At 46.7% G+C, this 25,932-nt stretch overlaps 1 protein-coding gene and 1 long non-coding RNA gene across 19 annotated transcripts in view; one reads left to right on the top strand and one right to left on the bottom strand.

The window, feature by feature from the left end:
• Positions 1–25,932, top strand: part of FNBP1 (formin binding protein 1) — a 93,110-nt gene that overhangs the window by 57,055 nt on the left and 10,123 nt on the right. For 10 of the 18 annotated variants that reach the window (XM_077284748.1, XM_077284749.1, XM_077284758.1 and 7 more), the window contains 3 exons: positions 11,979–12,088; positions 12,628–12,760; positions 12,993–13,117. In XM_077284748.1, coding sequence (XP_077140863.1) covers positions 11,979–12,088; positions 12,628–12,760; positions 12,993–13,117 — 368 coding nt within the window. Of the gene's footprint in view, positions 1–4,409; positions 4,425–11,960; positions 12,089–12,627; positions 12,761–12,992; positions 13,118–25,932 lie in introns of all 18 variants that reach the window. The other 8 variants (XM_077284741.1, XM_077284743.1, XM_077284745.1 and 5 more) reach the window with 2 other exon arrangements.
• On the bottom strand, positions 13,124–25,343 carry LOC143805423 (uncharacterized). Its single transcript, XR_013221236.1, has 3 exons — positions 25,274–25,343; positions 16,053–16,112; positions 13,124–13,686 (listed from the first exon to the last, which is right to left on the bottom strand). It is a non-coding gene; the product is annotated as an uncharacterized LOC143805423 (long non-coding RNA).

Genomic DNA, 25,932 nt, shown 5'->3' with positions numbered 1-25,932 from the left:
CCAATAGCTCAACCCAGTACGCAGCTCCCTTCACTCAGTGATTTTGCTAATGTAATGATATTATTTTCAAATTGGGGGATGGAATGAGGGGTTGGGGGTCTGTATTTCTTACGTCGTTGAGAAGCCGTCGTCCTCCTCCTGGTGACGGACACCACGGTGCAGAATGTGAGGACCTCGCTGAGTGCAGCACAGACACACTGTATGATAAGCCACGCCCCTGAGGAGCTGAGCCTGGCAGCGTCTTCCTGCAGCTGTAGTCACAGCTGTGTCCTGTCTTATATGATCACATACATAGCTGTGGCTGTTGTCTTCTTGCAGAGCTGTGGTGCCTGTACAGTGTGACAGTGTGTCCCATGGAGACAGCAGGACTTCCCACGCATCACCCTGCACAGCGTTAGGTTACTGACATTACTACATTTTGTGCAGTTATCTCTTCATTTTCTGGTCTTGGGAAAGCTGGGTGACCAGTAATATGGACTGGAAGCAAATTGGCCCCCCGACACCACCAACCGGCAGGTGCTGGCGACCACCCTAACGCCTTTTTTGTTTTTGCTTTTGTCTCCTCGCTCACTCTGCCGCAGACTCAGTCTTTGTGTTTTCACAAGACAATGATGAAGAGGACGCTAGGAAAAGCCACGTGCGCCTTTGAGGCTAGGGACTATGTCGTAAGTGACGCAACGGCGATAGACCGGCGGCCGGCTCCTCCATTCACTGTGCTGACTGATCCGAGGAGATGAAGGGAACCGTGCGGCCTCCTGGATGTAAAGCGCCATCGCTGCCACTTTCTTACATTCTGCACCTCATGTTCATGCTCATTTCAAGACACCTGCTTGCTGTCATTGAAAGGAAGTATTTTTGTTTGTATTCAGCCTTGAGTTCAGCACAAGTCTCCCCCACTTCTTGACAGCAGGTTACCTTGTGCCCTCCTGGGGTCCGCAGGGGATTGTCCAGGCCGGATACAATTGTAGCACATCCTCAATTGTGAGAAGTATTCAGCATTGGGATGTGACAGTGTTCTCATTCTCCGACAGCAAGCAGTGATCTTAGGAGTGGTATGAAATAAATACACAGGGTGTGTTAGAAAGCTTTCTTCAGTTTTATGTCGATATGACAGGAGACCCCTCTAACACAAGTTTTTGCAAGCCGGCATGGACAAGACTGTTGTGCCATGTGATTTTGGGAGCTGGCGTATGACTCTCCTCATCGTTCTAGGAAAAGACGCAGTGTTCTGCAGACCTCCTGATCAGCGCCCCCACCGGTCAGTTATGTTTTGATTATTGCAGTGGGATACAAGGCGCGGTCGGTGCACATCATCAATAGTTATTTTTGGTTCATAAATAAAGTTGTAGAGCGAGGCATACAATGGGACCCCGATGTGTCTCATCACCTTTAATTGGGCTGGGAAGGTCTGCTCTATTTGAGCACCTTTAATCCTCCTTCCGCGCACCTTGGCGCTATCCTGCCACTTGTCACTGAATGTGCGGAGCCGGCCATGTCTGGACTATCACCAAAAGCTGAAATCCCTGTCCGCCATGACAGCCAAGAGGTGGAAGGTCCTGAAGGGCTCTAGAGCAGGCGGAGTACGTGTTCTCTGCCCCACATTAACACTTTGCTTGCAGAGTACGCTGGGTAGTCTGTGCGCCGCACTCCGTGTCTGCATCCTGCAGATGGCTTTGGACAGATTAGACGCTATTCAGTCCTCCCCTCCCTGTCCCGCCATAGACCGCGTTGTCACTCTCTCAGGGACGGGCCACATTTCACAGCTTGTTAGATGCGTGTTGGACATCTGCCCGCCATGTGCTCTCCATGTGAGGCCTGCACACATTGCAACATGCCTTTAAACGTGTCTGTGTGGCCCAGTCTTGAACATTGCGGGACCGGTGGCATTGACGTGCGGGTGGCGCACAAGCTCCGCAATTGCTTCGTAGGCAATTCCCAGGACATGTCCGCCTTCCTGCCATGTGTCTGTGCCCATCTCTGTCTGGATCTAGAAATGTGTTGAGCCGAGCCAAAGTTCACAAGCAGCAACAGCGGGCAAAACAACGGAAAATGATGGGATTTAGCCCAAAATGTGCCCTGTAGTGTTATACTGAGACAACGGGAGCTTATATCACAGCGCTGCACCAACTAATCACCCACTAATCCCGGGAACCCACAGACTAATCTATCACCCCCATCATCCCTGACCCCAGGAGCTCACAATCTAATCTATCACATAATGTATCACTACTCCCATCATCCCCAACCCAGGAGCTCACAATCTAATTAATCACACAATGTATCACTACTCCCATCATCCCCGACCCAAGAGCTCACAATCTAATCAATCACACAATGTATCACTACTCCCATCATCCCGACCCAGGAGCTCACAATCTAATCAATCACACAATGTATCACAACTCCCATCATCCCCGACCCAAGAGCTCACAATCTAATCAATCACACAATGTATCACTACTCCCATCATCCCGACCCAGGAGCTCACAATCAAATCAATCACACAGTGTATTACTACTCCCATCATCTCTGACCCCGGAGCTCACAATCTAATCAGTCACACAATGTATCACTACTCCCATCATCTGACACAGGAGCTCACAATCAAATCTCCAATCACACAATTTATCACTACTCCCATCATCCCCGACACCGGAGCTCACAATCTAATCAATCACACAATGTATCACTACTCCCATCATCCCGACCCAAGAGCTCACAATCTAATCAATCACACACACAATGTATTACTACTCCCATCATCCCGACCCAGGAGCTCACAATCTAATCAATCACACAATGTATTACTACTCCCATCATCCCGACCCAGGAGCTCACAATCTAATCAATCACACAATGAATCACTACTCCCATCATCCCGACCCAGGAGCTCACAATCTAATCAATCACACAATGTATTACTACTCCCATCATCCCCGACCACAGAGCTCACAATCTAATCAATCACACAATGTATCACTACTCCCATCATCCCGACCCAGGAGCTCACAATTTAATCTCCAATCACACAATGTATCACTACTCCCATCATCTCTGACCCCGGAGCTCACAATCTAATCAATCACACAATGTATCACTACTCCCATCATCTGACACAGGAGCTCACAATCAAATCTCCAATCACACAATTTATCACTACTCCCATCATCTCTGACCCCGGAGCTCACAATCTAATCAATCACACAATGTATCACTACTCCCATCATCCCGACCCAGGAGCTCACAATCTAATCAATCACACAATGTATCACTACTCCCATCATCCCGACCCAGGAGCTCACAATCTAATCAATCACACAATGTATTACTACTCCCATCATCCCCGACCCAAGAGCTCACAATCTAATCAATCACACAATGTATCACTACTCCCATCATCCCGACCCAGGAGCTCACAATCTAATCAATCACACAATGTATCACTACTCCCATCATCCCAACCCAGGAGCTCACAATCTAATCAATCACACAATGTATCACTACTACCATCATCCCGACCCAGGAGCTCACAATCTAATCAATCACACAATGTATCACTACTACCATCATCCCGACCCAGGAGCTCACAATCTAATCAATCACACAATGTATCACTACTACCATCATCCCCGACACAGGAGCTCACTGTCCTGCACTATCAGTCCCATCATCCTCCAGACCTGGCCTCTCCGGTGTGCACTGATCAGTGGTGGGGTTGTAGTTGGCACATATCCCCCCTCTTCGTGCAGCATGAGGTGGTGACCCCCCAGGCATCACTTGATGTGGGAGGATGGTAGATATTTCCCAGATCTCTGTGCCAGGCTGAGTGCCCACTCTGCTGTGTTTTGTATTCTCCTCCTGATGTCACTGCAGCGAGCTGTCACCATCTGTCACCCTGTGCCAGGAAGGTCACTGGCTGCAGAGCGCCCCCTGTCTGCAGGAGGTGGGGCCAGCAGTTTGACGCATCCCTCAGCTGTGCAGCACTGCTCACGGAGGATGGTCGCAGATGATGGTATTCCTACAGCAGTGCTTGCTGTTCATGAATGGAATGCCATAAGCGCAGTATCTTCTGACATCGGTAGAGCTGCAGACGATCGATTGGGAGGGAAGGATAGCAATCTTACCCTGTAGGTTTTATCCCCATGGCTCTTTCATGTGCTCTGTTTGTAGGTTGCGTTGTATTTTCAGCTCTGGGGGATTGATGCTGTGGAAACGAGTACGCTGCAGCAGCACAAGCATGTCCTCCAGTGATGACTCGCCCTGGCCTGCGGGGGGTGCTGTGCGGCTCTTGTGAACTTTGGCGCTGGCTATGTTTGGTGTGAGGGTCGGTGGCGACATTCATCCCTCTCTGACATGCACGTTCTCTTTCTCCTCTTTTTTTATCATTGTTTCTCTGATCTCCCGTGAAGCTTTCTCTGAAGTTGGTAAGAAATGTCTCAGCATGGACCCCAACACCCACGTCTAGTCCCAGAGGCACAAGCAGGCGCCTGTCCTCTGTTACCCACTGACCGCCCATGAAATAATGACATTGGCAGCTCCAGAGATTGATGCCATCCTCTAGTCACACCTTCCGTTGCTGGGACAGGCATGTTTTCCAGACAGCAGATTCTGCTGTGCATTCTGGGAGTTGTAGTGCTCACAGCAGGCACTATACATCCTCCAGGGGCTGGTGCAGCTCTGGATGTGACTGGAGTAGAATCATGTAATCATTACGTTTCCCTCAATGCAGCATAGCAGACACTGAACAAGCAGCTGCGCTGGGATGTGAGCTCCGCAGCTCTGGATGTGACTTAAACAGGTTATACTCGACAGTATTGGGATTCACACCTGGCGGGCCGCCTCATGTGCCCATGGCTGCTGGCACTTGTTGTTCCCCAGGGCAGTGGCTCGTGGCCTGCTTGTGCCTCTGGCGATGCCCCCTCACCCCTGATCATACATTTGCATGTGTCTGGTGTGTGTTCCCCTTCTCCAAGTGCCACCACCTTGTGTGTCCTGTGACCTGTAATCCACCGACTTCCCCAGTAAGTGTCATCAATGGGTGTGGCCATTAACGCACAACACAGACAGTCTGAGACTTGTAGTTCCCCACAGGCTGCCTTCAGAGCACAGAGAGGGTTGGATCTGTAGATACAATACATCACAACCAAATCTTATACTCCAGTGCCAACCAAAGCTGCATTCACAACTTGAGGACTTTTCAACAAAGTCCCATATAAAGAGGCAAAAATCCTCGTTCTCTGATAAAGCTTTACAGAGCAGCAGCCATTTTTGATGTCCCTCAGGTAGTTCCTCCTGGTGCTGTTTTACCAATATTACGTAATAAGATGGCGCATATAGCCAGCAATATGGCCGCCCTCTGGATGACAAGTTCATTATAAGCTTCATGGAGCAGAGGAACAACGTCAGTGCCTCCTAGAGGTCATTGTAGAAAGTTGCTTTATCTGAAAGGCCAAGGTAATAAATAATAATAAATATTATACCCATATGGAACATGCACATTCATTCAGAGGTCATAACTCTAAACTACAGGAACATGAACACGGCAACACCCAGAGTATATAAAACCAGAAGTCTTTATTAATATGTCATTAAAATCAACAATAAGTAGAAACATAGTGCTGCTATGAGCTTAAGGGATTCTGTCATCAATATTGCATTAAACCCCCATAAAGACCACTTTGCAAAATACAGTAGTGGATTTAACCCTTGGTCCAAAATATCACCTATGGTTACACATAGAAGAACTTCATAAATTTCACCATGTGATTCATATGGAGCAAAAAAAACGGCCACAATGGACAATAAAGTGGCAATTAAACATGCATGTACATATAAAGTGTTGGCATAAATAAGACACGCGTGATTAGTGTCTAAATAACAGGCCTATATAATACACACAGCTCTTGTTACAAAATTAGAATATAAGGTGACAAGTGGTAAAGTTAAATATAGTGAAGGTAAAAGCCATGGGTATAATCACTTGGTAAACCTAAGGCCATGTGCACACGATGCGGATTTGCTGCGGATCCGCAGTGGATTTTTCCACGCAGAAATGCTGCAGATCCGCACTGTGATTTACAGTACAATGTAAATCAATGGGTAAAAAAAAAGAAGTTGTGCAGATGGTGCGGAAAAATCAGTGCGGAATTGCTGCGGATTTAAAAGAAGTGCATGTCACTTCTTTTGTGCAGATCTGCAGCATTTCTGCACCCCTCCATGATAGAAATCCGCAGTGGCAAAAACTGCTTTAAAATCCGCACAAAATTCGCATCAATTCCGCGACAAATCCGCAGCTGCGGATTCTGCCAGGAGATGCGGATTTTGTGCAGAAAATTCTGCACCACATTTCCTACGTGTGCACATAGCCTAAGATGTGCCATGATGAGCACCAGCGATAGTGAAGTTCGGAGTAAACAATTACACTTTTGTGAGTAGAAGGTGGTGAGTAGGAAGCCCCCTCCACCCCAGCGCACGTTTTGCCCGCTCTTCATTAGGGGACTTGTGTTTAGGAAGAGTACTCAATCACAGTGTGCATAAAGTAATCCTCCACGTCTGTTTGCAGATGATGCTCTAGGTTAGTGGCACATGCATCATTGGGATCTGCCCTTCTGTGTATGGATATTTCCATTGTCAGGCCTGTGAACCGCAAGCATACCACCATTGCTATGCAACAACGCATGCACAGGTGTCCACCTCAGCTGCTTCCAAAAGATACATGGTTATCTCAACCGGGCATCTGCATAACCAAGTGTGTTCATCTGAAGGGGAAGTGCCGAGCTAATACATGTATTACATTCTAGAGTTGATAGTAACTATATAAGCCATATAGGCCATAAAACAGGCGTGATTGTTAATAACTCATTATGTAATGAGTCTGACGTAATAGTAAATATATTATACAATACATATTGTCAAGTATTGTTTTCTGCTATGTCTAAATCAAACAAAATAAACATTGTATGACTTAGTGCCTGCATTTGTCCATTATATAAATTCATAAGTCGAACATAATGGGTTATTATATTGATTTGGCTATTATGGTTTCATTGGTCATTGAATGTGTGTGTCGTGTATGTGTGTGTCTGTGTGTGTGTGTGTGTGTATGTATATATATATATATATATGTGTATAATATATATATATATATATATATATATATATATATATATATATATATATATATATATATATATATATATATATATACCGTGACATATGGTAATGTTTTGTAGTTGATTATTAGTGATATGTGTATGTAAATTAACTGTTTGTTTTGCATAATTGTAAGACCATTGATTTGTACCTGATACCAATGGCAGACCTCTCGGATTTTCAAAGAGGCCAAATTGTTGGTGCTCCTATGGCAGGCGCTAGTGTAACAGAAAGTGCCCGAATGCTTGGCGTGTCAAGAGGTACTGTCTCCAAAGTAATGACTGTGTTTGAAAGAGAAGGAAAAACGTCCGCAGCAAAGCACAGGTCCGGCCGAAAGTCAAAGTTGACTGAGAGAGACCGTCGGACTCTAAAGCGAATTGTGAGAGAGGATCGCAAGACCACAGCTCCGAAAATCACTGCTGAGCTCAATGAACACCTACAGAACCCAGTTTCCACGAAAACTGTTCTTCGGGAGCCGCACAAATCTGGATTCCACGGAAGAGCTGCAATTAGAAAACCGCTGCTCTCAATGACAAATGTTTCCAAGCGTTTAGAGTGGTGTAGAAACCTCCAGAATTGGTCCCGCGAGCAGTGGAAACGTGATATTCTCAGACGAATCATCGTTTACCCTATTTCCGACCTCCGGCCCAGTGTACGTTTGGAGACAGCCGAAAGAAGCATTCCATCCAGACTGCCTTCTCCCAACCGTAAAACATGGTGGAGGTTCTGTGATGATCTGGGGTGCTATTTAGTGGAGATCCGCCGGGCCAAAGATATCCCTTCATGGAAGAATTAACAGCCGAGATTATTTAGGCATTTTAGGCGACCAAGTGCATCCAATGGTTCAAGCACTGTTCCCGGAGGGGAACACCATCTTTCAGGATGATAATGCACCAATTCATACAGCTAGAATCGTTAAAGCATGGCACGAGGAACAATCTAATGAAGTTGAGCATCTCATCTGGCCCCCACAATCCCCAAACCTCAACATTATTGAGCATTTATGGTCAATTTTAGAGATTCAAGTTAGACGTCGATTTCCACTGCCGTCGTTGCTCAAAGAACTGGAGGGTGTTTTAACTGCAGAATGGGCTAAAATTCCTTTGGAAACAATTCACACCTTGTATGAATCCATACCTCGGAGAATTGAGGCTGTAATCGCCGCAAAAGGTGGACCTACACCATATTAAACAAACTTTTGTTGATGTTTCTAGGTGTTTCCATTATTTTGTCCAACCCCTGTATGTATGTGTATGTATATATGTGTGTGTGTATATATATATATATATATATATATATATATATATATATATATATATATATATATATATATATATATATATATATATATATATATATATATATATATATATATATATATATGTGTGTATATATATATATATATATATATATATACACACTCACTCACTGGCCACTTTATTAGGTACACCTGTCCAACTTCTTGTTAACACTTAATTTCTAATCAGCCAATCACATGGCGGCAACTCAGTGCATTTAGGCATGTAGACATGGTCAAGACAATCTCCTGCAGTTCAAACCGAGCATCAGTATGGGGAAGAAAGGTGATTTGAGTGCCTTTGAACGTGGCGTGTTTGTTGGTGCCAGAAGGGCTGGTCTGAGTATTTCAGAAACTGCTGATCTACTGGGATTTTCACGCACAACCATCTCTAGGGTTTACAGAGAATGGTCCGAAAAAGAAAAAAAATCCAGTGAGCGGCAGTTCTGTGGGCGGAAATGCCTTGTTGATGCCAGAGGTCAGAGGAGAATGGGCAGACTGGTTCGAGCTGATAGAAAGGCAACAGTGACTCAAATCGCCACCCGTTACAACCAAGGTAGGCCTAAGAGCATCTCTGAACGCACAGTGCGTCGAACTTTGAGGCAGATGGGCTACAGCAGCAGAAGACCACACCGGGTACCACTCCTTTCAGCTAAGAACAGGAAACTGAGGCTACAATTTGTACAAGCTCATCGAAATTGGACAGTAGAAGATTGGAAAAACGTTGCTTGGTCTGATGAGTCTCGATTTCTGCTGCGACATTCGGATGTTAGGGTCAGAATTTGGCGTAAACAACATGAAAGCATGGATCCATCCTGCCTTGTATCAACGGTTCAGGCTGGTGGTGGTGATGTGCAGCCGACAAATCTGCGGCAACTGTGTGATGCCATCATGTCAATATGGACCAAAATCTCTGAGGAATGCTTCCAGCACCTTGTTGAATCTATGCCACGAAGAATTGAGGCAGTTCTGAAGGCAAAAGGGGGTCCAACCCGTTACTAGCATGGTGTACCTAATAAAGTGGCCAGTGAGTGTATATATATGTATGTGTGTGTATATATATATATATATATAATATATACACACAAATCCATTTGTTCACTGAAAACCCTCTAGATATATTTACATGATTTGTAGATACAAATATAGATTTATTTCTATGTAAGGTATATAAATGTGCATAAATAATGGAGTATGAAATATGTTACATATGGGGCCTAGATAGTGTCATAATATGATAATACCTGTAATAAGTGCAGTTATGTAGTGAAAGTGCTGCAACACATAGTGTGAAAATTGTACTAGGTATAAGTTTGACGTCGACATGACCCCTGTGTTGTGTGAAGGAAATAAAAACTGCCCTAGAGATAATAGAATATACCAAGTACATATAGTGACTGAGTAAGGTGCATGAAAGTGTATAAAAGTAAATATGTGCAGATCAATACGAAAATATTAGTAAACGTATTTAAAGAGAGTTTAAAACATATGGTATGTATTGTCCGTATTAGAGTATGGAAACAATTGCATAGAGGTTAATCACCATAGACCTATATCGAAAACATCGATATGATGATAGTACAAGGACCCGTTGGGATCTGGCTATTCATCATCTCATACGCAGCATGAAATGGCCCCGTCGGGACAAGGCTTCTTATTGCTTCCCAAATGGTGTAAAAGGCAATAATGAGGCCAATCATTTTTTTATTATAATTATGCGCCTTATTAAAAATCAGATGCGTTTAAATAAGTATTATGTTCATCTCAAAAGCCGATTATAAATCTGATCGCCTGCCAAAGTAGATCTTATACATGTGCACAGTAGCTCAAAAGAGCTGCTGCAATAGTAATAAGTTTTTCATAATATAAAAATGTCCTCCAGAATAAATAGATATAAGCCAATGAGGATTGTCCAGGCTCCAAGACGTAAAAAAGTTCTTAGCTGCCATCATCTGCGGATATCCCTGATGCATGGACCAGACGATGATGTCTCATTTCAAGCAGACGTATGTCTTATTGATGCCATCACTTTATGTGTGATGTTTAATTGCACCCGACACTTTATTGTCCATTGTGGCCCTTTTTTTGCTCTATATGAATCACGTGGTGTAATTTATGAAGTTCTTCATGTGTAACCATAGGCGATATTTTGTACCAAGGGTTAAATCCACTACTGTATTTTGCAAAGGGGTCTTTATGGGGGTTTAATGCAATATTGATGACCGATCCCGCAGCTCATAGCAGCACTATGTCTCTACTTTATTAATTTATCATTAATATCAACATTTAAAGACTTATGGTTTAATATACTTGTATTCATGTTCCTTTATCTGAAAGGATATCTGATTTTTTGCACATAACCACTTTCCCTTTAAATGGCCCCTTAGTTACCGGACCCCCTATACCCCCTCTAATCATGTATCAGCCATGTCTTCTAATAATTGCCTGGCTATTAATGGACTCCTGTATCATACATGTAACCTGGGCAGGGATAAGAACGTTCCCCCACCCTACAGTGATGCCGGGCACCGAGACGGGCCGGGGGTATCGGCACAGAGCAGAGGCCGGCCAGGAATATGGGGTGACCCAGGGGGACAGAGGCTAGAAGACAAAGCTATTGTTCTCTGTCCTGCTTTGTGTCTGGGGTGTAGTGACACAAGATTCCGCGTGGACGGAGCGCCACCTAGTGCTGCGAGCCACTCACTGCAGCCACACACTGCTCAGAATATGTTATACCAATCAGGACACTGTTACCACCTGCCGCCTGGTGGGCAGATTCTTACTTTAACCCGTTCAATACCAGAAAGATCCTGCCAGCAGCATAAGGAGTTAGGAAGGGACGCCACCGCGCATGTGCGCAGGGAGGGGGTACTCAGTGCACTCTCCCCAGGCAGGTGAAGAGGAATGTTGTGTCACTCCGGTACTCAGCCGGGATACCGCCATGATGCACGCAGGAAACTGTGTCTGATCCTTGTATAATGGACAGTCCTGCTTGTAAGTCCAATCTTCTGAGCTAAACAGATGCAGGGCACCTGCGCTGGTACACTGTAGCAGACTACCATCAATGTGTGTACACGGCCCATGACTGTGACACTTAAGCTGCGGTGAAGTTTATTACAATGTCTCAGTCTGTAGTGAAGGCTGAATGTCCAGACTGTATTCAATGGGAACAATCCCTCCGTGCTGAGAATTGGGTCAGTGTCCATCACGGACAGGATGCAGGGATCTGGAGAATAGTGAAGAACGAAGTCTGGGAGTTAGACAGGCACAGAACATTTCACTACACAGCCACTCCCCAAGGTCCTATAGTCAGCGATGTGCAGAGTCCGGGCTGCAGGGACAGGAGGAATCCGCGCAGGAGGGGACAGCGCAGGAATACTTGTGTTTCTGCCACCTCTACGCTGGGTTGTGGTGGGCGCCTTCTCCTCCACTCCTGATTCTCCTTATTGCATGCGGTGCATGGGTGTAGTTGTGCATGCCACCTGAACGGATGGTAGACATGACATTTCAGTGTTTCGGCTTCCACCAGGGGGCGACACCGGAGGACTTCAGCAACCTGCCTCCCGAGCAGAGGAGGAAGAAGCTACAGCAAAAGGTGGATGAGCTGAACAAAGACATCCAGAAGGAGATTGACCAGAGGTGAGCAGAATAGTGAGTGCAGCTGTGGAGTATAATACAGGATGTAACTCAGGATCAGAAATGTAATGTATGTACACAGTGACTGCACCAGCAGAATAGTGAGTGCAGCTCTGGAGTATAATACAGGATGTAACTCGGGATCAGTACAGGATCAGTAATGTAATGTATGTACACAGTGACTGCACCAGCAGAATAGTGAGTGCAGCTCTGGAGTATAATACAGGATGTAACTCGGGATCAGTACAGGATCAGTAATGTATGTACACAGTGACTGCCCCAGCAGAATAGTGAGTGCAGCTCTGGGGTATAATACAGGATGTTACTCAGGATCAGTACAGGAACAGTAATGTATGTACACAGTGACTGCACCAGCAGAATAGTGAGTGCAGCTCTGGAGTATAATACAGGATGTAACTCAGGATCAGTAATGTAATGTATGTACAGAGTGACTGCACCAGCAGAATAGTGAGTGCAGCTCTTGGCTATTTACATGATAAGAATTAACCATTTCAGCTTACATCTGTTTTTGTCTTATACAGAGATGCATTGACAAAGATGAAGGACGTGTACATGAAGAATCCGCAGATGGGAGACCCCGCCAGTGTTGCACAGAGACTGATAGAAATCAGTAACAACATTGAAAAGCTTCGGGTCGAGGTGCAGAAGTTTGAGGCGAGTACGCATTGTACATTGCTCTGCCACAATCTCATCAATGACTGTTCTACCTTTTATTGATAACCCATCACTAGGACTGATTCTGTTACATTAGGATACAAGCATTGTGTGACCCCCATTCTCCTCGTCTCCACCTCTTGGTGCTGTTTCCCCTGGGCTCATTACATGAAATTGGGTCAGTCCTGGCTAGGATCATATTCACATTGTGTTTGAACCACCATTTCTCCAGGGGTGGCTAGCAGAAGTTGAAGGGCGGCTCCCTGCTCGCAACGACAACTCGCGCCGGCAGAGCGCTCTGTATGAAACACAGAACACCACGATGCCCGTCAGTAACTGCGCACAGGACCGCGAGAGGTACAGTATACTGGGCGTGAGGATGGGGGCTCTGATCCTGTCTCCTCAGGGGTTTGCCACCCAGCCAAAGGAACGTTTCATTTGCTGCATTATTTGGGGCCATGCACCAGGAGGGTCAGGGTGAGCAGTGCAGTTACTACGTATATGTACAGCTAGGTCCAGAAATATTTGGACAGTGACCCATCTCTGTGATTTTAGCTCTGCAGGCCGCAATTTTTTTTTTAAATGAAACACCTGAGATGTAATTGAAGTGGAGACTTTCAGGTTTAATTAAAGGGGTTGAATAAAAATATCCTGTGAAACATTTAGGAATTGCAACCATTTTTCTACAAAGCCTCCTCATTTCAGGGGCTCAAAAGTAACTGGACAAATTAACTTTACCATAAATAAAATGTTCATTGTTAATACTTTGTAGAGAATCCTATGCAGGTAATGATGGCCTGAATCCATGGACGTCACCAGACACTGGGTTTCCTCCTTTGTGATGTTTGCCGCATTTACTGCAGCTGACTTCAGTTACTTGTTTGAGGGTCTTTCCGCCTTATGTTTTGTCTTTAGCTTGTGAAATGCTGTTGGATGGGGTTGAGATCTGGTGATGATTCGGCCATTGCAGAATATTCCACTTCTTTCTTATAATCATAGAATGTTAGAGTTGGAAGGGACCTCCAGGGTCATCTTGTCCAACCCCCTGCTCAATACAGGATTCACTTAACCATCTCAGACTGATGTCTGTCAGGCCTCTGTTTGAAAACTTCCGTTGAAGGAGAACTCACCACCTCTCGTGGCAGCCTGTTCCACTCATTGATCACCCTCACTGTCAATAAGTTTTTTTTCTAATATTTAATCTATATTTTCTCCCTTTCTGTTTCATTCCATTGCTTCTCGTGTTTCCATGTGCAAATGAGGATGATCCCCCTACATTGTCACAACACTTCAGATATTTGAAGCCCTCTATTAAGTCTCCTCTTATCCTTCTTTTTTGCAAGCTAAACATTCCCAGGTCATTTATCCGTTTCTCGTAGGACATACAAGTGCTTCTCACAAAATTAGAATATCATCAAAAAGTTAATTTAATTCTGTTCTTCAATGCAAAAAGTGAAACCCATACATTATATAGAGTCATTACACACAGAGTGATCTACACTCACCGGCCACTTTATTAGGTACACCTGTCCAACTTCTTGTTAACACTTAATTTCTAATCAGCCAATCACATGGCGGCAACTCAGTGCATTTAGGCATGTAGACATGGTCAAGACAATCTCCTGCAGTTCAAACCGAGCATCAGTATGGGGAAGAAAGGTGATTTGAGTGCCTTTGAACGTGGCATGGTTGTTGGTGCCAGAAGGGCTGGTCTGAGTATTTCAGAAACTGCTGATCTACTGGGATTTTCACGCACAACCATCTCTAGGGTTTACAGAGAATGGTCCGAAAAAGAAAAAAAATCCAGTGAGCGGCAGTTCTGTGGGCGGAAATGCCTTGTTGATGCCAGAGGTCAGAGGAGAATGGGCAGACTGGTTCGAGCTGATAGAAAGGCAACAGTGACTCAAATCGCCACCCGTTACAACCAAGGTAGGCCTAAGAGCATCTCTGAACGCACAGTGCGTCGAACTTTGAGGCAGATGGGCTACAGCAGCAGAAGACCACACCGGGTACCACTCCTTTCAGCTAAGAACAGGAAACTGAGGCTACAATTTGTACAAGCTCATCGAAATTGGACAGTAGAAGATTGGAAAAACGTTGCTTGGTCTGATGAGTCTCGATTTCTGCTGCGACATTCGGATGGTAGGGTCAGAATTTGGCGTAAACAACATGAAAGCATGGATCCATCCTGCCTTGTATGGAGCATCTTTGGGATGTGCAGCCGACAAATCTGCGGCAACTGTGTGATGCCATCATGTCAATATGGACCAAAATCTCTGAGGAATGCTTCCAGCACCTTGTTGAATCTATGCCACGAAGAATTGAGGCAGTTCTGAAGGCAAAAGGGGGTCCAACCCGTTACTAGCATGGTGTACCTAATAAAGTGGCCGGTGAGTGTACATACATACACATATACACACACACACACACACACACACACACCCACACACACCCCACCAGACTCAGGCTTATAGCTCTCCCAGACTCCAATTACCAGTACAGAGCCCAACACTGTAGAATGTAATGTCATTTTACAGCACTGGCTCCAGTACGGATATGGAAATAAAGAAGACAGAGCAGGACACAAGACTAATGCAGAGTTAGGCCTCATTCACACTTTCGTATTTTGGTCACCATTCAGCATTGGGATTTGTAAGACAAAACTCAGAGCTGAACCCACACAGAATATAATAGAAAGATTCACATTTATTCTTCAAATTACTGACGAAAACATGTCAGTGCAGATGAGGCCTAATAAGCAGCTCACCGCACAGACCAGGAACTATATTTTGTGGGCTCGCTCACACAAGGGTATAACACGGCCGAGAGCTATGTGATGTTGTATTGGATAGCACTAGGCCCAGTATTCTACTATGGGATAGTGCAGATGTGCAATTATGGCAGCAAGGTGCAAGTGTATCTGATATTCGGATGACACGTACCCATACAAGTCTATAGGTGCATGCAGTAGTGTAACTAACGATAGGGGGCAGATTGTGCTGTTGGCCTGGGCCCCGCACTCTGAGGAGCCCACCTGGAGCTACACTACATTTAACTATTGGTGTGCACACAGCGCCATTATAGTTAAACTCTGCGACAGAGCGGGGAGAGTTTGAGTCGGACCAATTCTTTTGAATGAGAGAATTGATGGCCGTGTGAATGAACCCTGAACCTCACGATTGAAGATGTAGAGAACCCTGTTCCTAAATGTGAACATCAAGAAAACAATGACATCCCATCTATAAAAACATGAATGATCATTATTAATAATGGAAACAGGGGCACTACTCACAATTCTGAGGCTGAGATCTCAAAATTGAACTCACCCGTTAGATTGTCTGGTGTCGGCTCACTGTGGCAAGAAAAAGATAGAAGTAAGCAGAAAACAAAATACAGGTTCACAAGTTCAAGTTCCTGACATAATGACATTAGGCTTCCTATACAGGGTGGGCCATTTATATGGATACACCTAAATAAAATGGGAATGGTTGGTGATATCAACTTCCTGTTTGTGGCACATTAGTATATAAGAAGGGGAAAACCTTTCTCCCACTCTTGACACACTGGTAGCAACACCGCAGAGGAAATGCTATCACAGGCTTCCAGTATCTGTTGTCTCAAATGCTGCCCATCTCGTATCTTCACAGCATAGACAATTGCCTTCAGATGACCCCAAAGATAAAAGTCTAAGGGGGTCAGATCGGGAGACCTTGGTGGCCATTCAACTGGTCCATGACGAACAATCCACTTTCCAGGAAACTGTTCATGTAGGAATGCTCGGACCTGACACCCATAATGTGGTGGTGCACCATCTTGCTGGAAAAACTCAGGGAGCGTGCCATCTTCAGTGCATAAACACATCATCATGTAGCAATTTTAGATATCCAGTGGCATTGAGGTTTCCATTGATGAAGAATGGCCCCACTATCTTTGTACCATCTCATATACCACCCCATACAAAGATAGTGGGGCCATTCTTCATCCTCTTCTATGTTAGTGGGAAAACGTTCTCTCCCCCAGACGCAGAGAATGCCCCCTTGTGCCCGTCACCTTCCTTGGTATAAACAGATCCTCGGAGAGATATTTGTATTGTCCCCTTATATACTTATACATGTTATTAGATCGCCCCTCAGTTGTCTTTTTTTTTAGACTAAATAATCCTAATTTTGCTAATCTCTCTGGGTATTGTAGTTCCCCCATCCCCTTTATTAATTTTGTTAACCCTTTCATGATGGGGAAATTTTCCAGCTTTGAACTCCTCTAGTTTTGTGCTTCATTTTTTTTTTCCAAGAGCCATCATTTTTATTTTTATGTCCATATAGACCAGGGGTGGGCAATTAATTTTCCCAAGGGGCCACATGAGACCGTGGCTGCTGTGGAGGGCCGAACCAATAGGCCAAAATTAATTCTGCTCAATTTTAATATCAATATATTATAATTATTATACTATTGATCATTTTATTAATATTAATTGTATCACCTAATACTGAGCAGAATTAAGTTGATTAATTATGTTGACATCCCCCTATATATCATTTGAACCTGAGCACAGCCCCTTCTGTATATCGTATGAGCTTCCCATAGCCTCCCCCATATGCGGCATGAGCCCCACACAGCCTCCCCATATACACTGCTTGTCACCCCCATAGCCTCCCCATGTGCATCATGTTGCCCCCATAGCCTCCCCATGTGCAGCATGTTGCCCCCATAGCCTCCCCATGTGCAGCATGTTGCCCCCATAGCCTCCCCATGTGCAGCATGTTGCCCCCATAGCCTCCCCATGTGCAGCATGTTGCCCCCATAGCCTCCCCATGTGCAGCATGTTGCCCCCATAGCCTCCCCATGTGCAGCATGTCATCCCCATAGCCTCCCCTTGTGCAGCATGTCGCCCCCGTAGCCTCCCCATGTGCAGCATGTCGCCCCCATAACCTCCCCATGTGCAACATGTCGCCTCCAAGGGCAGCACCATGTGCAGCATGTCACCCCCTTATGCAACACCATGTCACCCCCTTATGCAACACCATGTCACACTCCCCATGCCCACCCAAATAGCCCATACACATGAGAAAAAAAAAAATGAACACCACATACTCACCTCGGTCCCGTTCCCTGGCGCTCTGCTTCTCTCCCTGCCTCCAGTGCGCTGACTCTTCGGGGTACACAGCTGACGCAATGAAGTGACATCATCGCATCAGCTGTTTCATACGCTGATTGGTGGAGGAATTGGCAGGAGGCCCCTCCTCCATCAGGAGTCAGCGGCGCAGCGCAGAGCCACAGATGGTGAGACAGTGAGCGGGCGGGCACTGTGTGGCCCATGGACCTCTGATTTCCAGCCCCACGGCTGTCTTGGTCCGCAGGATGGACTGAGACAGCCAGAGGGCTGGATGTGGCCCATGGGCCTCACTTTGCCCAGGTCTGAAATAGACATATGAGGGCTTGTTTTTTGCAGGACGAGTTGTACTTTTGAATGACACCATTGATTTTTACACATAGTGTACTTGAAAAAGGGAAACAAGTTCCAAGTTCAGTGAAATTGTGAAAAAAAAAAAATTCGGATTTTTTGTTTTTAATTGGGCATTTTGTGATAAAAATGACCTTGCAATATCATTCGGCTCATCAGTATGATGACGGCGATACCAAACGTCCATTTCTCCTTCGCCTCATTGGGGGACACAGACCGTGGGGTGTATGCTGCTGCCACTAGGAGGCTGACACTAAGTGATACAAAGAAAGTTCGCTCCTCCCCTGCAGTATACACCCTCCTGCTGGCTCTCAGCTAACCAGTTCTTGCTTAGTGTTTGTAGGAGGCACATGGGTCTGTTTCAGACCCCAACATTTTTATTTTATTTTTTACTTTTCTGTAAATTTTTATTTTTTTAATTAACGGAGTGAAGGGGGCGACGGTTCCTTTCAAGGTTCCGACCTCCCCCGAATCATCAACAGGCGAGCACGGCGAGTATACCTCCCCGTACCTTTCCTTTCATGGTCCCGATCTTCCCACACCAGCAACAGTCGACCACATGGAGTGTCGCCTCCATGTATCCTCTCCTGGAGCCAGGCCTAATGCCGGACAACTGGCCCTGTCCACCCGGGGGCTGAACTCCGTGGATGTACAGAGGCCCCTCTCTATGGCGTCCGAGCAGCCCCCACTGTCCCACCACTGTAAAAGCGGATGGCACAAGGAGGCGGAGGGTTCCTCTCCACCTCCCTAACAAAGGGATGGTCGATTGAGGTTTATCCCTGCACTGTCCACGCTGCACAGAATAGCGCTGAAACCCACATCCGCGGCGGCTCCATGCCGGGACACGCACCGTTGGTGAGTGGATTCATCTTCAGAGGGATATCTGACAGGCAGCCTCAGCCACTTTCCTGTGGCCCACCTCTCTGAGGTAACGCTGGCCGGCTGCAAAAATTTAGCCCCTGGCTTCGGCCGATGTGTAGGCCGCATCCCGGAAGTCTTGCCTAGAACGCCCCGCTGGTGTCGCCCGCCGGCTACAGAAATTTAGGCCCCGGCTTGGGCCCATTCAACATCGTGTCCGTGGCTCCGCCCCCGAATTGGCGCTTCTCGCTCTCTGCGAGATTTTATCAACTCTGCAACTCCCGGTGGCCATCTTGGTCCACCCGGCCGGCTCACACTGGGGCGACGGTTTTTTGCATTAAAGGGGCACATCCACTTTACATCAATTCCCTGGTCTTAAAGGCACATGACAGTATTCCCTGGTCTTAAAGGCACACGACCAGTATTCCCTGGTCTTAAAGGCACACGACCAGTATTCCCTGGTCTTAAAGGCATATGACCAGTATTCCCTGGTCTTAAAGGCGTATGACAAGTATTCCTTGGTCTTAAAGGTGCATGTCCAGTATTTTCTGGTCTTAAAGGCGCATGTCCAGTATTCTCTGTTCTTAAAGGCGCATAACCAGTATTCCCTGGTCTTAAGGGCGCATGACCAGTATTCCCTGGTCTTAAAGGCGCATGACCCGTATTCCCTGGTCTTAAAGGCGCATGACCAGTATTCCGTGGTCTTAAAGGCGCATGACCAGTATTCCCTGGTCTTAAAGGCGCATGACCAGTATTCCGTGGTCTTAAAGGCGCATGACCAGTATTCCCTGGTCTTAAAGGTGCATGTCCATTATTTTCTGGTATTAAAGGCGCATGACCAGTATTCTCTGTTCTTAAAGGCGCATGACCAGTATTCCCTGGTCTTAAAGGCGCATGACCAGTATTCCCTGGTCTTAAGCGTGCATGACCAGTATTCCCTGGTCTTAAAGGCGCATGACCAGTATTCCCTGGTCTTAAAGGCGCATCACCAATATTCCCTGGTCTTAAAGGCGCATGACCAGTATTCCTTGGTCTTAAAGGCGCATGACCAGTATTCTCTGTTCTTAAAGGCGCATGACCAGTATTCCCTGGTCTTAAAGGCGCATGACCAATGTTCTCTGTTCTTAAAGGCGCATGACCAGTATTCCCTGGTCTTTAAAGTGGCATGACCAGTATTCCCTGGTCTTAAAGGCGCATGACCAGTATTCCCTGGTCTTAAAGGCGCATGACCAGTATTCTCTGTCTTTAAAGGCGCATGACCAGTATTCCCTGGTCTTTAAAGGCGCATGACCAGTATTCCTTGGTCTTAAAGGCGCATGACCAGTATTCCCTGGTCTTAAAGGCGCGTGACCAATATTCTCTGTTCTTAAAGGCGCGTGACCAGTATTCCCTGGTCTTTAAAGGCGCATGACCAGTATTCCCTGGTCTTAAAGGCGCATGACCAATGTTCTCTGTTCTTAAAGGCGCATGACCAGTATTCCCTGGTCTTTAAAGTGGCATGACCAGTATTCCCTGGTCTTAAAGGCGCATGACCAGTATTCCCTGGTCTTAAAGGCGCATGACCAGTATTCTCTGTCTTTAAAGGCGCATGACCAGTATTCCCTGGTCTTTAAAGGCGCATGACCAGTATTCCCTGGTCTTAAAGGCGCATGACCAATATTCTCTGTTCTTAAAGGCGCATGACCAGTATTCCCTGGTCTTAAAGACGCATGACCAGTATTCCCTGGCCTTAAGGGCGCATGATCAATCCGAGGAACCCTCCACCGCCAACCCCAGCTTATCCTCTAGTTCCCCTCAGTGGACTTCGTCACTGACCGCAATCCATGGTTCTCTGACCAAGAGATTGAATCCCTCTGTGTACCCTCTGTGGCTCGGAGTGCTCGCAGGACCGATATACATGGTCCCTATCCTACATGGGAGCCGTCAGCTAGCAGGGGCCGCAAGTATTCTAGAAACGTACAGGTGTCTAGAAACATACAGGCATCTAGAAAACGGAAGTTTTCATTTCCTGCTCCCTCAACAATGATTTGATGACAACAAGTCTCTGAATATGGATTGGATATTGCCTGAAATTGCCAGAGCTTCAGAGAAGAGTAACCAATCTCGTTACATTGACGAAGACTCTGGTTCTGCTCTAGACTACGCAGTGTCCCTCAGAAGGAGACTAAACTCCCTCGTAGAGCATTTGCCATTCAGTTCGGATAAGCGATTCAATGGACAGAAGCCTCTACGTGTGATGCCATGCCTGGCCTGATTTTTAAGGGCGACGAGTCCTTTAAAGGGCACCGATCTCCCCACACCCCCCTCTGCATCACCACTATTTAGCGGATGATGCAAGAAGGCGGACAATTCCTCTCCAATTCCCTGTTAAGAGGTTGATGGATCGAGGGTTCCTAATTTTTATCTCTGCACCGTCAAAAGAGAGCGGCGATGGCAAGAGTCTATGACCTGCCGGATGCAGCCGCACATTCTGCCACGGGGCAGATTAACCGGGTAGAATCTCCTGTGGTATACCTACCAGTATCTCTACCCGATGGGTCATCAATTACAAATACCACGGACTGTCAGATAGAAAATCTGGTTCGTTGCGGCTTCGAGTTCAGCGTTCTATCCTCTCTAGCCGCCGCATGGATTGCTAGAGCAATGGTCTCCTGGCTGGAGACCTTAACTACCTTGATTCACACCAGTAACAACTGGCCAGTCAAATCTTTTGAGCGGGAGACTGACAAAGGATTGTATAAGGATTGTCCAGCACAGTCTAGATCTAAGGGATCTTGGTTCCAAAAAGGGGAACGAAAAGTAAAACCGACCCTGGACCTCCAACGTCTAACAACCTTTGACATGGTCCTCCTACGGATGGAGTTCCTCCCCTCAGTCATTACTTCAACAGAACAAGGTGCAGTTTCCGGCATCCATCGACATTCGGGATGCTTACCCTCTTCAAAAATTCCTTCACCTTTCCATTCGTGAACAGCATTTTCAAGTCACAACCTTGTCCTTCTGCCTTGCTTCCGCACCCAGAGTGTTCGCACGGGTCATGGCTGATGTCATGTTTTCTCTTGCACCCTAGAGGTGTGCTCGTCCTGCCCTGTTTGGTCAACTGTCTAGTCGCCCTTCCAGGACTACGCTAAGTCGTCTATATCACTTGCGATACCCTCTCACCTGGGCTGGCAGCTATACTTACACCTCCTCATTTCCAGCCCAGCAGTTATCCTTTTTGAGGATGATCGTGCACACTTCTAGAAGGATAGTAATTCTCCCTCGAGACAAGGTCATGGCCCTTCAACAGGGGGCTCACGCAAGGAGAGTTCTGAGGACTTGATTACTCTCCCCCTCATTTCATTCGATTTGCTAGGAGAGTTCTGAGGAAAAATGGTGACGACAATGGAAGCGGTTTCCTTCTCTCCGCTCGTTTTCAGCAAGTCAAACAGACTTTCAGACGATAGTCTCTGAGCCCCTTCTTCATCCAGGGCCTTTCTCCCGGTTCAATGGTTATAGTAACTACCAATGCCAGTCTTCTTCTCCCTATCATTGCTCTGGAGATCCGAACGGTAGTCCTACAGCAGGTCCACTGCCTTCTGGCGGGTCACCCTATCCGAATTCAATCGGATAATGCCACGGCGGTGCCATACGTCAATCATCTAACAGGTTCCCACGGTCAGGCGCTATGACTGAGGTACCTCACTTTCTCTGATGGGCCGAGATCTATCATTCGGTTATCTCTGCAGTATATATCCCAGGAGTAGAACTCTGGACGGCAAACAAATTCAGCCGTCTGGGTTTCGCCTCAAGTCAGTGGGAACTTCTCCCCGAGGTCTTCCATCAGATCTGCCTTCACTAGAGCTCTTCAGTTGTAGGTCAGATGACGTCCGGACTGAATCACAATGTACTCGTGTTCGTGGTTCAGCCTCGAGATCCAAGAGCCATCGCACTCCATGCTCTGGTTCTGCCGTGGTACCAGTTTCCATTCCTCCCGTTCCACTACTTCCAAAAGCCTTTCGGAAGCAGAAAGGGGGGCCCCAGTGATCCTCCGAGATCCGCACTGACCACGTTAGTTTTTGTTTGCGGTGCTAGTGTCTTCCCGCCTTATCGCAGCAAAACTGCAAGTAGGGACTTTCTCACAGGAAGTTTTCACATGTAGTTCTTCCCTATCGCATACCGTTAGATCATTGAGACCTTAATGGTCCTAGGAGCCTTACAGTAAACTCCTTTTCATTCGGGCAGACTTTACTATCAGGGAAAGTCACCCCTTTTTTCTCAGCAATATCCTCACTCTGACGAGTCTTTGGAGCTAGCTGCTCTGCTCTTTCAGACTTTTTTCCCTTATTACCTTCAAGGCAAGGTTGTCCTCAGGTCATCCCCATCCCTTGTTACCAAGGTGGTAATGTATTACAACTGTTATGAGGGCATAGTTCTTCCCTCATCTTTTTCGGCACCAGTCCACAAAATGGAATGAGTTCCCCATATTCTGGACGAAGTGAGTGCTCTGAGTAGGTACGTCTCGAGGTCGGCGTCCTTCCGACGGTTGGATGCTTTATTTTGGCTTCCTGACGGTAGAGGAAGGCTTCCTGACATTTTCAGGAAGGGTTTAGCCGTTTCATCTGCCATGATAACATGGTGAATTTGTTTCACCATCCAGGAGTCCTTCCGTGCTAGAGGTCAGCCTATCTCCCTGTCTATCGAGGGTTCTAGGCACCAGACGTCGGCAAGGCACGCCTGCAAGCTTGCGGATTCGTCCAGTCTGCATGCATTCCTGAAGCACTATAATTCCCACACTTCCACAGATGTGAGTCTGGGCAGGCGGACTCTGCAGGCCGCGGTGGCGCACTTGTAAGTAGCGGTTACACAGGGCCTGATCTGATGTCCCCACCCAGGGACTGCTGTGGGACGTCCCACGGTCTGTGTCCCCCAATGAGGCGAAGGAGAAATAGGGATTTTTGTGTACTCACCGTAAAATCCTTTTCTCCGAGCCAATCATTGGGGGACACAGCTCCCACCCTATTAGCTTGTGCTTGGTTTTTATATTCTGACATGCTATACTCTCATATATAATATGACATGCTATATGCTCATATGTTGTTATTGATCTCCTACTGCTTTTGCACTGAACTGGTTAGCCGAGAGCCAGCAGGAGGGTGTATACTGCAGGGGAGGAGCTAACTTTCTTTGTATCACTTAGTGTCAGCCTCCTAGTGGCAGCAGCATACACCCACGGTCTGTGTCCCCCAATGATTGGCTCGGAGAAAAGCATTTTACGGTGAGTACACAAAAATCCCTATTTTTGTTATTATTTTAGTAGTGAAAAAAACAGAAATTTGAGAAAAAAAAAGATTGTGTCACCTTTTTTTAACTTTTCACTGTTATTGTTATTGCCCTTGGGGGACTTAAAAATGCAATTGTCCGATCGCTTCTGCTGTTGGCAGCAATACCAAAGCATCGCTGCATAATGCAGGAATCAGTCTCCTGTGGAGTTTCAAAGGAGCTCCGTAATGACAGGCATAGGGGTTATCAGCTGACCCCTTGCTGTCATGGCAAAACATCGGCAACCTGCGTTCATGTAACAGGTGGGCCGATTTGCAAGAGAATTATGCGCACGCATGTCGGCGTCTCATGTTAAATGCTGCTGTCAGAGATTGAAAGCGGCATTTAACATGCGCCATACATGTAAGGTGGATGTTGTGAAGGGGTGAAATACCTGAGGGCCCACTTCCCCAGTGTTTCACCTAATTTCCTGAAGGCCCCCTTCCCCAGAGGTGAAACGGTGGGGGAGGAGGCCCACAAGAAATTAGGTGACACAGGGGGGAGGGGGCCCACAGGAAATTAGGTGACACAGTGGGGGAGGGGGCCCACAGGAAATTAGGTGACACAGTGGGGGAGGGGGCCCACAGGAAATTAGGTGACACAGTGGGGGTGGGGGCCACAGGAAATTAGGTGACACAGTGGGGGTGGGGGCCACAGGAAATTAGGTGACACAGTGGGGGAGGGGGCCCACAACAAATTTGGTGACACAGTGGGGGAGGGGGCCCACAAGAAATTAGGTGACACAATGGGGGGAGGGGGCCCACAGGAAATTAGAAATTTACAGTGGGAGCCCCACACCCCATGTCACCTTTAGGCTGCATGGGGCCACCCTCCCTAACTGCCTCAGTGGCTGGAGTAATAGTTATGCTGCAGGCATCATATATTTTACTTACAGGTACTTGCAAGTCACATTGCTGCAGTCATAAATGTTCCTCTGCTTCTCTATGATATCGCTGTGCTGCCTGCGCAGGACAGCCAACCAGTCACAGCACAGCTCCTTGCCTGAGCTGTGCTGTGATGTCACACAAAGAAAACTAATGCTGATTCGCTGCATTTCAGCCAATCAGCATTAGACCACCTCTGTCCTCGGTTTAGAGGATGAACAGCCAGAGACACCGCACAGGAACCAGGTGACTGCAGCGTGGGCTTGTTGTGTGCCTCCTCTGACTCAGCCTCACACAGTCAGCTGTACTGCCTCTGACTGTGCTGGCCGAAGTGAGGACTGCACACACACGCTGCGCACAGTTCTTAGCTCATCATCAATAGAAGCCGGCAGCAGCAGCAGCAGGTGATGTGAAGGAGCTGCCGCGCGGCTGCACTTCACATCATTTGTACAGCCTGCTCGTTGGTGCCAGCTATAGAATAATGTGTGCAGGGATGAATGAAGGAGGCTGGGGGCGGGCCCACCGGAGGATTCTCCGGTGTCCCGGTGCCCCAGTCCGACCCTGTTGGCTGTAAGCCATAATCATCAACAATAACAGAAATAAACACGAGAAATGGATCCCTCTCTTTGTAATGACTCTATATAATATACTGTATGAGTTTCACTTTT

Source organism: Ranitomeya variabilis, chromosome 2 (assembly GCF_051348905.1).
Source record: "Ranitomeya variabilis isolate aRanVar5 chromosome 2, aRanVar5.hap1, whole genome shotgun sequence".
Taxonomy (NCBI): Eukaryota; Metazoa; Chordata; class Amphibia; order Anura; family Dendrobatidae; genus Ranitomeya; species Ranitomeya variabilis.
Note: the sequence above shows the minus strand (reverse complement) of the source record. Positions and strands in the feature narration are given on the sequence as shown.